The 12,520-nt window shown below is 46.2% G+C and overlaps 1 protein-coding gene across 6 annotated transcripts; it reads right to left on the minus strand.

The window, feature by feature from the left end:
* LOC102217556 (heterogeneous nuclear ribonucleoprotein Q) lies at positions 1-11,120 on the minus strand. Of its 6 annotated transcripts, none has more exons than XM_023347765.1 (11): positions 10,940-11,120; positions 6,075-6,234; positions 5,694-5,812; positions 5,408-5,629; positions 5,163-5,339; positions 4,954-5,089; positions 4,675-4,880; positions 4,021-4,170; positions 3,826-3,947; positions 3,139-3,680; positions 1-1,306 (listed from the first exon to the last, which is right to left on the minus strand). In XM_023347765.1, the coding sequence occupies exons 1-11, from the start codon at positions 10,940-10,942 to the stop codon at positions 1,230-1,232; spliced, it is 1,914 nt and encodes a 637-aa protein (XP_023203533.1). In that variant the 5' UTR covers positions 10,943-11,120; the 3' UTR covers positions 1-1,229. The 6 variants fall into 6 exon arrangements, with proteins under 6 accessions (XP_023203533.1, XP_023203532.1, XP_023203536.1 ...); XM_023347764.1 differs by having other exon boundaries at positions 1-1,309; XM_023347768.1 differs by having other exon boundaries at positions 3,296-3,680; positions 10,940-11,119.
* Between the last annotated feature and the right edge of the window lie 1,400 nt (positions 11,121-12,520).

Genomic DNA, 12,520 nt, shown 5'->3' on the forward strand with positions numbered 1-12,520 from the left:
CAGTAGAAAACATTTAATCTGCAGGAGCGCGCACACACACACACACACACACTCACTCAGAAACACACACACTCAGATAACTCTCTGAAAGCAGCTCATCATCTCAGAATCCGACCAGAACCTCGATCCAGATTCTGTTTAATGGCAGAAAAGCAGCAACACGATCCTGTGCTCGACTACATCTCCCACAATGCCTTTCACCTCTGAGCCACCAAAGGAAGCCAGGCCAGCTTTCTGACCCAAACGGTCCTGGCTCTGGACCGGAACCGGGTCTGCAGAGGGAGTGTGGGGCGGGTCGTGACCGTTCCGGAACAGAACCGAATGAACCCGACGACCTTCGGGCTGTAGCTCAATATGTTGCCATGGCAACCCCGTCCTCAGCTGGGGAACCAGCGACCGGCAGAGTGGAGCCGGATCATCAGGAACCAGAACCCGGTTCTGACCACCGGTCCGGTTCTAGAGCTGGGATAACGAGGCGTTCAGGGTGAGAAATAAAAACCGGAAAATGGAGCTTTTCAGTGATTTTTGTAAAAATCCGTTTAAATCTGATTAGTTTCTGATCCGAGGAAACGGATTTAAAAATAATTCACTTGGTAAATTTATTTTAGATTTACGTGAAAAATATAACAATGTCAGATAATTAGCTTTTTAAGCACGTTGAATAAGTACACGATGCTAAAAGCGGAGCTAGCTCTTAGCTTTAGCTAACTTTGAAAACGTTTAGCGCTCTTAGCTCCAACATTTTCTACTTTTATTATGAATTTATTCTGGTGTAAATGAAACCAGCCACTATGTCGGGGTCATTTATCTCCTTCTGGGAGAAAGCAGAACTTTCAGTCGCTGATTTTAAGCCAAATTTGCTAAATATTTTAGTTTTGCGCTGCTCTGATGGAGGTCGGGTCCATTCGAGGCGGTTCTGATAAACATGTTTGACTAACTTCTGCTTGGCGCCTGATGATGGACTCCACGCAAGGGGTCCGTCGGGTCCCCTCCTCTGGGTCAGAACCGGAGGCCTGAGGACGGCCTGGGCCGGGGCGAACCTCCGGCGCCGTCCGGCCCGGACTCTGGGTCCTCTGAGGTAGTTAGCGGTCGGCTGGAACGGCTCGGCGCTGATCCCAGATCATCGAGTCCGTCTTCAGAACAAAACCAGAGTTCACTCCAAGCTAGCAGCAAAGCTCGGTCCAGAAGGATCCCGTCCAGCGCCGGAGGTTCCTCTGAGTCAGCTGACCTTACCGTTCCCTCCAGCAGGGGGCGCCGCCCGGCCCGGTCACAGCGACTCGTCGGCGGCGACCTCCGGCCCTTTTTCCTGCTAGTCGGGTAACAAAAGGAAGAATTAGAGACGGAAACGAGACGCGTCACATCGACACTCATCGTCTGCTGCAGCAGGAAGCATTCACAGCCTGACAGCGCATGCATGTGTTAATGCACACCACACGCTAGCAGGACACGCTAGCAGCACACGCTAAGACAGCAGGGAGCGGACAGGTGAGCAGCCATAGAGCTAGACTGGATAGATTGACGCTCAGGTGAGTCATGCAAAGAAGCAGCAGCACATGCAGGGTTAGCAGTGGTGGGCACGCTTCCGCTAATGCGCTAATACCGGTGCTAACTATTAGCTTAGCGTTTTAGCGAACTTTGAAAACACATAGCAAACTTTGGTTCGACTTTACTATAGTATTATTACGAATTGTCTTATTGTGAATTTTTTTAATTCTACGACTTCATTCACGTCACGACTTTTTTATATTACGAATTTTTTGCGAATTGTGACTTTATTTAATTCTCAGAAATCAAATTTATTCTCCTCATTTCCCATCTTCAAACTTTTTCCCGTAATATTGCGATTTTCTTACATTACAAATTTTCTCAACATTACAATTTTTTTCTTTATTGTCATAATATTACAACTAATATCCTATCACCAAGAATTTATTTTGGTAATATTACAATTTATTCTCATTGTATTGCGACTTTATTGCATTATTACATACTTTTTATGTAATAATGCAATTAATGACTGTCGTATATAACAACTTTATTCTTGGATTATTAGGAATTTAATCAATAAATGAAGTTTAATAAAAAGCAAACAAAGTCAAAGCACATTACAGAAAATGATGTCTAAATTAAATTGATGTTTCGACGCATCCACTGAATACGGCGTTGGTGTAGCACAGCGGCTAACGTTTTGCTTAGCGCAGCTAGCGTGTCGGTTAGCGGTCCCACCACTGCGGTTAGAATCCAGCAGGGAAACAGCGAGGAAGATCCTTCTGGGACAAGAAAAGCTTCGCTCTGAGACTAAAGTCAAATTGTGCTTCGACTCCCCCCCTCAGCTGTTGATGCTGCGTCCAGTGAATTTAGGACACCAATTTGTGAGACATTTATGTTTTTGGACATGAGAGGAACTGATAAGGATGGAGTATGTCACTACACATACAGAAGTAGGTGATCTGGGATCTGATGGCATGCAAGGTGACGCTGGAGCACGGGGCCAACACTGGCAAACCTTCAGTCCATTTCTTCCACAAGGAGCCTTAAATTTGAAGGAAATTTGAAGAGAGAATTTGCCCAAACATGAATTTAACACAATTTGAAGTAGTTTTTGTACACGAGTGTGTGTATGTTTATTAAAGCAGACAAACAGCAGAGAATACAAGCCGAACAGGACTGCTGGGTCCTCTGGTTCTTCTCAGGAACAACAAACGCAATACAAATCGTCATTTCACCGCTTTAAATACATGTTTAGGAGACAAATGCTTTGTTGCTGTTAGCTACTCAGAACATGGAAACCAGAGTGTGTAAAAACATACAGAAAGCTTGAGCCGCAGCACAAATCTGCCTCTAAAGTACGGCCTTTAAAAGTGGTCAAAACAAAGGGAAGAAGAAGAGCAGTTCGCCAGAAACAGGTGGGGGTGGGGTTATGTTTGGAGTCCAAGCTGATTTTTAAAATATGTACACACATCTTGCCAGATGTCACCAATTTGGAGGAAAACCTGCAGGCAACCAATCAGACCGAGTCTTTAACCAGAAGCGGGTTTGTTTTAGAGTGCTACTGGTTTCACTGGTTTCACTTCCACTGCTGCCCAAAAGAATCCTGATAAAATTCCTGGTTGTCAGATTTGTACCCGGAATAGTTACCAGCATGGTCCCCGCAGTGGAGCGGCTGCTGAGCAATGGGTTGGGAGCCCCAGTTCTGACTATTGGTCTGGCGGCGCTTGGAATCTGGCTGGCTGTAGCCGTCAGCTTTCCGCTTTCCTCCCACATTTCCACCGCGGCCGCCCCGCGCACCACGTACCCCGCCGCGCCCGCGCGCCGCCGCCACGCCTCCTCTTGGTCCGCGCCCGCCGCGGCCCGGCCCGGGCCCGACGCCGCGCTGCGAGAAGCCGGCCCGGCCTCGGGGAGCCCCGGCGCCGCCGCGACCTCTGACCGGCGAGGCTCCACCCCTCGGGCCCCTGCCGCTGCCCCGCCCCCGGCCCGGGGCCTGGAAGTCGTCATAGCCGTAGTAGGGGTCGTCGTAGCCGCCGCGGTAGTTGTGGTAGTCGTAGCCGTAGTAGTCGTAGTAATCCTCGTAGCTGTAGTAGTCCTGGGGGAAGCCGTAGCCCCCCCGGCCACCGCGGCCCCGCCCCCTGGAGGGGAGGGGCATGTGGGGCTGCGGCGAGTAGTAGTAATAATCATCATACCTGCAGGAGGGAGACAGGGCAAAGGTCACACACAGAGACCAGTTAGCATGGAGAGCGCCACCTACTCCTCAACCCGTCCTGACCAGAACCAGTGGAGGTCCATTTAAGGTTCTAAATGTCCCCAGTGGTGTGGGACCTGTCTTACATTTGGGACTTGGCAGCTTGTCTCTGGGCTTTCCTCTCCTTCCTTTTCTGATCAGGCGGTTTGGCAAAAACTATTTCGATGGGCTCTCCCTCCAGCTCCGTCCCGTTCAGCTCCTCCAGCGCCTGCAGCAGGACCAGAGTTCATTCAGCCGTCCAATCAGAGACAGGAAGCGTACGCCGGGGGCATGGCTGGTACCTTCACGGCTCCGTCCCGCTCTTCGAAGTGGACGAAGGCGTAGTCTTTGAGCTTCTTCACTCGCTCCAGCTTCCCAAACTGGCTGAAGGATTTCTCCAGGATCTCCTCTGTGACGCCGTTGGCCAAGTTCCTCACAAACAGGACCTTCACCTGCAGAGACAACGCCCAGACATTCAGTCTGTTCTTCCTTCCACCCAACTTTACAGCAATATTCTTCGATCAACCTTTGCTTCAGCAGTGGTTTCTGTAAGTTTCAAATTCCTTTAAGACCATTACGATTTGAATATTAACATAAAATAACCTGAAGCTGATGTAATAACTCCAGAGGAAAATCCATAAGGAACATTTATTTCAGCAGTAAAAGTAACAGATGTTTAGTTTTTATGAATATAAACCAAATTTTGTCACACAGATGTTGACATGTTTACACTGCAAGGCTTCCTGGATAGTTGATGTATGCTATGTGCTCTTGCTAAAGCTAGCTCCTAGTAATGCTGTTAGCTAATGTAGTAACCAGTAGATCCAATCAGGTGAGCTCATGTCAGCAGGTATCTGGTGTTTTTTGGGCCTCCTCAGCCTCCATCGCTGCCTTCCTGCAGCTCCTGATTGAAGCTCGTCTTCATCTCGCCCGGTGAGTTCTGGGTTTTGACTCACCTTGGCCATAACTTCCGGGTCGGGGTCCTCGATGGGGTCGGCCCACTCCACCGTCACCAGGTTGCCCCAGACCTTGACCTTTCCGCTCATGAGCCGGCGCCGGGCCTGCGCCGCCGTTTTGTGGTCTTCGTACTCCAGGAAGCAGAAACCGCGGTTCTTCTTCTTGTCGTCGGGTTGGTGGTAGAGGATGACATCACTGAGACCCTCTGGACGGACACAGCAGAGCCGGAGGTCAGGCCGGGCGGAACCGTCAGAACCGCCGCCGGGAGCGCTTCTTACCTGTAACCTTAGAAAACTCCTCCACGATCTGCTCCTTGGTTTTGCTCTTGGGTATGGAACCGACAAACAGCCTGTTGTTGGCCACAGATATGCAGACGCCGATGTGTTTGCCGGGCCGGATCTCGAAGTTATTGCACTGGAAGAGAGAGGAGAGGTTGTGGTACCGGGCCCGGCTGGGTCTATGTGCAGCGTGCGGCTTGCGGCCCTACCAGCTTGACCGCCTCCTGGGCGGACTCTTTGGCGCAGAAAGTGACGAAGGCGTAGCCGCGGTTCAGGCTGCTGAGCGGGTCCATCATCAGCCGCAGGTCCCAGATGGGCCCGGCCTTCTCGAAGAGAGGAACCAGCTCGTCTTCAAACAGATCGCGGGGAATCTTCCCCACGAAGATCTGCGGGGAGCGGCAGCCGTCAGGAGCGGGGCCGTTGCTAAGCAACAGCCTGCGGGCAGCAGGCCTACCTCGGTTCCCACTGTGGGCTGCGGCCCGGCGTAGACGGCGTCTGGCGGCGGGCCGCCGTACTTCCTCTGGCCCGTGGTGACGTCCAGCGTGTAGCCGGTTCTGTCCAGCAGCTCCCGGATCCGCACCTCGTCTGGACCTTTGGAGGCTGGAGACACTTTGGTGCCCTGCTTCTCCCGCTGCCGGTACGTCTTCATCACCCCGCACAGGAAGGCACTTTTATTCTGGAGGAGCACAAACGGGTAAGACGCCGCCGCTGGCTCCGCCCCCTCGCCCAGGGAAACTCACCTGGACGTGGGATAGGTCGCTCTCCTTGAACTGGACCAGAACCTGCAGCGCCCCGTCTTCGTTGAACTCCTTCAGAGCCTCCAGGGCGCGCTCGTCCAGGTCACTGTGAGCCACCAGGCCTGCAGGTTCAAAGGTCAGCATCAGGTCAAGCTCCACAAACATTTTTTAGAACTTAAGTAGCTCAATTTGTAACTCGCCATGTCAATCAGTCGACTGTAACAGTGGAGCCACCTGCAGGTGGGAGTTGGCATCACTGCACATGAATGTTTTTGAGCATTTTGAACGTTTATTATGGAAACACAGAAAGTGTGTCGGTGATGTTTCCTCCTAAAGAGCAGCTGGCAGGAACAGCAGCAGCTGTGTGTGTGTGTGTGTCCTGACCTGCTACATAAAGCTCGTCCAGCTTCTCAGCTACGTTCTGCGACAAGCCGGAGTCCAGCAGAGCCTGGAAATGTTCGGAGCGGGTCACGGTTGCCATGGTTTCCATGGGCTCCTCGGTGCCGTTCCCGTTCACGTGATCTGTGGCCAAATCTGCAGACATCTGGAACGAAGCGACGCAGAAACCTGTCAACTGTTTCCTGTGGGATTTAAACCGCAGGGTTTCCCCCGCCATGCTTTACAAGCTCCACCGCCAGGCTAGGCCTTTCTTGTTTATGTCTTTAGGAAAATAATAATGTAGAAAAATAAAAATCGCTTTTTTAAAGCTGCATTGCAAGACTCACACTGGCGGAGCAGATTTACTCCTAAAAGATGAGTTTATAGAAGATGGGTTTATTGTTTATGCATTTAAAGCCGGACCAATAGCACCGCTGGCGCCTGTGTGTGTTGCCTCGCGCGCTGCAGCAGCTGGATGTCTTAAGTTTACCTCAGATCGCGCACCTCCTTTCACTCAAACTGGACTCAGGCTGACCTGTATGGATATTTACATCAACCCCCTGTGAGGAATTGTTTCTTTCCAAAGTTTTTGATCAAGATAGGAGTTTAAACCCACCGTGTTAGCTCTGGTTGTGCAGCTCTATGTGAATAACTTGTAGTGGCTTTCAGAGGAGCGTTGAGCAAGTGGCGAGAATGATTTATATTTATGGACAAAGAATTTTGTGCGGCTTTTCCATCTCAACTTGCTGCCCAGCGCCTGGCTCTGTCTGCGCTGATAAAGGTTATGTATTGTCCCAGTTGGTCGGCGCGTTAGCGCTAACCTCATCATGCAGGTTCAGCCGGTGAGGAGCTTGGCGCTCTCCTCGTAGTCACGCTTCATGCTGGTTTTATATTATTTTATTATTATTTTTCCGGTTACGAAGCATCAAATCATACCAAATGCTTTGTCCACTTAGTCAGAGTTAATGAGCGAGGAGATCTGAGAAACTGGAGCAACCAAAACAGTTTCTGTGGCTCTTATTAAAAACTCAAGAGACAGAAATGTTAGAGCTCATAAAGCCACATTAGCATTAAATTAAATCTCAGTTTTTTGCTCATCTCTACGCAGCAGATTGAACTCATCCTGCAGGGCCGGTCCAAGGCTGCATGAGGACTGGAGCAGAATCTGACCTAGGGGCCCCTCTTGCTGCTAAAACCATCAGCACCTCTAACAGCTTCTGTGTTGGATTTAATCTGGGAGAGAGAGAGTAGATTAACTGGCCAACCTGAAAACAATCAGTGTAGCGGCTAAAATCCTATATTTTAGGCTACTGGTTGTTATGCTTGAAAGGCGTTGGTCTTACGTGCGTTCAGTAGAGATTTATCATGCCGATCTTTAGTTTGACTTATAAAAAGGTCATTTATTGTACAGAACAATGTCAATCGTTTTGCTACTTCCATGTAGTTACATGTAAATTCGACATCAAACCCAAACACAGTAGAAAACTGTTGCCTCTTCCCATTAACAACACCTGAACAGAATCAGGTTGACCTTAAATACCCATCCCCCATCAGACACACAGAACTCAAAATGAAATTCGCCCCCTGGTGGCGATAAACACAGAAAAGGATAAATGGCTCCTACAATCAGTTATAATTACAGTTTATTCATTTGCTCAAACTCAAAGATTCAACTCGCAGCATCAGATTGTTGCTATGGTAACAAAACAATCTAACTATGAATATTGTTCTTTGAACTTTTACAAAGTAAACTTGCCAGCTCCTTAAAATCTTACATTTAAATGTTAAACAATTTTAAATATTTTAATCTATTTATGCTGAAACCATCAAATCAAATTTAGCAGCATTGCTAATCTCAATAAATAAATGTTACATTTATGTATCTGTGTTAAAATATTATCATTTATGGCCCCTGAAGCCCTGGGGGCCCGATAGAGCCGCTGACTTCATTTGGATTAAACAAAAGTGCAAATAATTGATATTCATCTTAATTGTATTTTTTGATTTGTTGTTTTTCAGACTAGTTGTTGGTTTAAATATCGTTTCACTGGAGATGTTTTCCTGTAACATTTAATTACCCAGTAATATTTTTACATTTCCTGCCTAATTAACATCTTTTAGTACAAAAACAGGGCGGACGCCTCAGCAGGTTTACTGGGGGAAACTCTGAACCCGTTTGTGTGACTTTAATGTTTCGGCGTCCAGAGAATCAATTCTGAGTTTTAGGATCATGATTTGCTTGTTGTGTATTTATTTGTTATATCTAGTCATTTTGAACTTATCACTCTTATATACACTCAACAAAAATATAAACACAACACTTTTGTTTTTGCTCCCATTTTTCATGAGATGGACTCAAAGATCTAAAATTAATTCCAGATAAACAATATTACCATTTCTTTCAAATGTTGTCCACAAATCTGTCTAAATGTTTGATAGTGAGCACTTCTCCTGTGCTGAGATAGTCTATCCCACCTCACAGGTGTGCCACATCAAGATGCTGATCTGACATCATGATTAGTGCACAGGTGTACCTTATACTGCCCACAATAAAAGGCCACTCTGAAATGCGCAGTTTTGTCTCACAGCAAAATGCCACAGATGTCGCAAGCATTGAGGGAGCGTGCAATTGGCATGCTGACAGCAGGAATGTCAACCAGATCTGTTGCTCGTGCATTGAATGTTCATTTCTTCTCCTTAAGCTGTCTCCAAAGGCGTTTCAGAGAATTTGGCAGTACATCCAACCGGCCTCACAACCTCAGACCACGTGTAACCACACCAGCCCAGGACCTCCACATCCTGCAGGTTCACCTCCAAGATCGTCTGAGACCAGCCACTCAGACAGCTGCTGAAACAATTGGTTTGCATAACCAAAGAATTTCTGCACAAACTGCCAGAAACCGTCTCAGGGAAGCTCAACTGCATGCTCGTCGTCCTCATCGGGGTCTTAACCTGACTCCAGATCGTCGCCGTAACAGACTTGAGTGGGCAAATGCTCACATTCGATGGCGTCTGGCACGTTGGAGAGGTGTTCTCTTCACGGATGAATCTCGGTTTACATTGTTCAGGGAAGATGGCAGACAGCATGTGTGGCGTCGTGTGGGTGAGCGCTTTGCTGATGCCAATGTTGTGGATGGAGTGGCCCATGGTGGTGGTGGGGTTATGGTATGGGCAGGCATCTGTTATGGACGAAGAACACAGGTGCATTTTATTGATGGCATTTTGAATGCACAGAGATACCGTGATGAGATCCTGAGGCCCATTGTTGTGCCATATATCCATGAACGTCACCTCATGTTTCAGCAAGATAATGCACGGCCCCATGTTGCAAGGATCTGTACACAATTCTTGGAAGCTGAAAATGTCCCAGTTCTTGCATGGCCAGCATACTCACCGGACATGTCACCCATTGAGCATGTTTGGGATGTGCTTGACCGGCGTATACGAAAGCGTGTACCAGTTCCCACAAATATCCAGCAACTTCGCACAGCCATTGAAGGAGTGGACCAACATTCCACAGGCCACAATTGACAATCTGATAAACTCTATGCAAAGAAGATGTGTTGCACTGCATGAGGCAAATGGTGGTCACACCAGCTACTGACTGGTTCTGAGTCCCCACATCCCCAATAAAAGAAAAAAATGCACATTTCAGAGTGGCCTTTTATTGTGGGCAGTATAAGGTACACCTGTGCACTAATCATGATGTCAGATCAGCATCTTGATGTGGCACACCTGTGAGGTGGGATGGATTATCTCAGCACAGGAGAAGTACTCACTATCAAACATTTAGACAGATTTGTGGACAACATTTGAAAGAAATGATAATATTGTTTATCTGGAATGAATTTTAGATCTTTGAGTCCATCTCATGAAAAATGGGAGCAAAAACAAAAGTGTTGCGTTTATATTTTTGCTGAGTGTATATAAACTTTGCATTTATTACCTAAGATGGAGTAGCTTTCAACAAATAAGCAATTTTCCCTTGGGGATCGATAAAGTATATTCTATTCGTTTGACGAACATTTAATCTGAGTTTTGATAAAAACTTGTTTTAATATGAAAATGACAGGCTGACTTTTTAATCCAGAAACCTGTTTTTTAGTGATATTAGGAAGCTTCAATGTGTTAATTCTTGTTCTGTTGTTTTCAGTCAGATTAAGGTCAGAGTTCAGTCAGGATCCCGTTTCAGTGAGAGCAGCAGGATTGCTGCTCAGCATTTTTACAAAAAGATCATATTTCTTCAGGGGTATATCTTGTTATTTTGGAACTGATTCAACTTAAAAGCGAAGTATCCATGACAACAGTATCGGATCACCTTGATTATTTACCGCTGCTCCCAACTGGCCAATCAGAGATCACCTCTGGAGGTGTGCTCTGAATAAATGGACTGTTGGCGCCACCGTCCTGTTTATAATATTAGAAACTGGGCTGCTAGCTCATTAAATGGGTTTTCTGCACATGATAACTGAAGCCGAACATGTTCAACACGGAAACCAACATATATCTATGCTCTGCCAACAGTTAGAAGCATTTATAACGGATAAACTGAGCGCTGGAGCAGCCTGCAGGTTTCCTCTCACAGCCACACGCCGTTAGCCGGCAGCGCAGGCTTCTGCAGGCTGCAGGCCTCAGCGTTACACCAACCTAAGCAAACATCTTCGTCTCCTCTTCATTACCTCATTATAATGACCTTTTATGTAGCTGAAGTTACCTCATGTTCTCTGGCAGTGTCACGTTACTAGAATGGAACCGTTTCACCGCTTCAAAATGCCGGTTAGCCATCAGCAGAGGCCGGAGCGAACAGCATCTAACACCGGCTCTAGCTAAACACCCCACCCTCCAAAGAGCAAGCCTTTCCGGGTACATACCATGCGGATGTAACGTTGAGTGCACGATGCTGACCCGCTGTGGTGATGGTGGTCCGAATTAGGGAGGAATACTGACCCCGGTGATGTTCACTTGGTTTCCTTTTTTCACCCCGGGTTAGAAAATGGCGGCGAGGTAAAGTCCCGAGGTCCGCTTCTTCCCTTTTAGAGAAACAGGGTTTCTGAGGAGGGGATTCAGGGGCTGCTCCGGTTTCATTCATCTGGGTTACGGAGGCGGGAAACGGGTCTGGTGATTGCCATCACTGTAAATCCCAGTTAATGTAGTAATAACACGCTAACACATAGTTAATGTATAGCTCATGCTGTAATAAAACACGGTAACCATGACTTAATGGTCGTAATAAGGTTAAAAAACAGTAATGGACCACAATACCACCCGCCAAATGGTAATAACATAGATCAACACAGTAATAAAGTTACAGAAAATAATAACTTAGTGAAGATAGTCAGAGATCCCATAACGGATTCCAATTCACCCCAATCCTTCCAGTAATATAGACAGACTCAAAGTCAGCTTAATCTGTCAACATTTTTCTAGTTATAAAATAATGTTACAAAACAATGTTACATTGTACAACAATGTAAGTTTACATTAATGATAAAAAAACAGGTTAAATTTGATTATAAAAATTATAATTGTGATCCAAAATAGTATGAGAGTAATTTTCTTCATCTTTCTGTCTCCCGTTCTCTCTCCTGTATCCCCCAGTGCTTTTAGAATAGAATAGAATAGAATTACTTTATTCATCCCAGCAGGGAAAATACTTTGCAGTTACAGCAGCATAGAGACAAGACACACAACAACCACCACTGAGTAGCAGTTGTAGACAAAATAAAAAATAAAATATAATATGCTGTCAATATAAAAAGCAACTTAGAGCAGTCCTTGCAAAGATTCAAAAAATGCAGATATAGTATGTATATGTAAATATATGTACAGCAAGTGTGCCACAGTGCAGTTGTGCAAAATTGGACTGATTAGTGCAGAACAATGATTTAGCTTTTATTGATTTATCACTGTTTTCTTGTGTTGGTTAATAGTTGGATGCACCATTCATTGCTTTCCATTAGCACAGCCTGCTGGAAACTGCTTCTGAAAATATTTTTGGTGAAACCAACAGTTTTCTAACTTTTAAACAACTTCAGTATGAGAGGATCAGTAGGAAAGACAGGACCATCTCTATCTGAGGGCTCCACAAGATGTTTCCACCAGTGCCTAGGTAATGGGAAGACTTTTGAAAGTGAAAGTTAGTAAAATAAACAAAAAGCCCTGTGACAGGATTCAGGAGGAAGGACAAGTTATCTGTATTTTATAATTTTACTGATTAGTCCATGAAAAATTCTTGACTGTCACTTTAATTAAAACATTTTTTTAATTGATTTATTTTATTTTGACTCAATGTATTTTACTTTGTGATTTTTTAAAATTATTTTTGGTTTATTTTAAGCTAGTTTTGTTTGTACTGACAAGAACCTCCGCAATTCTGTACGTCACTTCCTGTTTCTCATCAGGGGCGTGCCTTATATGCATTGTTGGACGCCCATTGGTTGAGCGCGAAATTT

Source organism: Xiphophorus maculatus, chromosome 15 (assembly GCF_002775205.1).
Source record: "Xiphophorus maculatus strain JP 163 A chromosome 15, X_maculatus-5.0-male, whole genome shotgun sequence".
In the NCBI taxonomy this organism is placed as follows: Eukaryota; Metazoa; Chordata; class Actinopteri; order Cyprinodontiformes; family Poeciliidae; genus Xiphophorus; species Xiphophorus maculatus.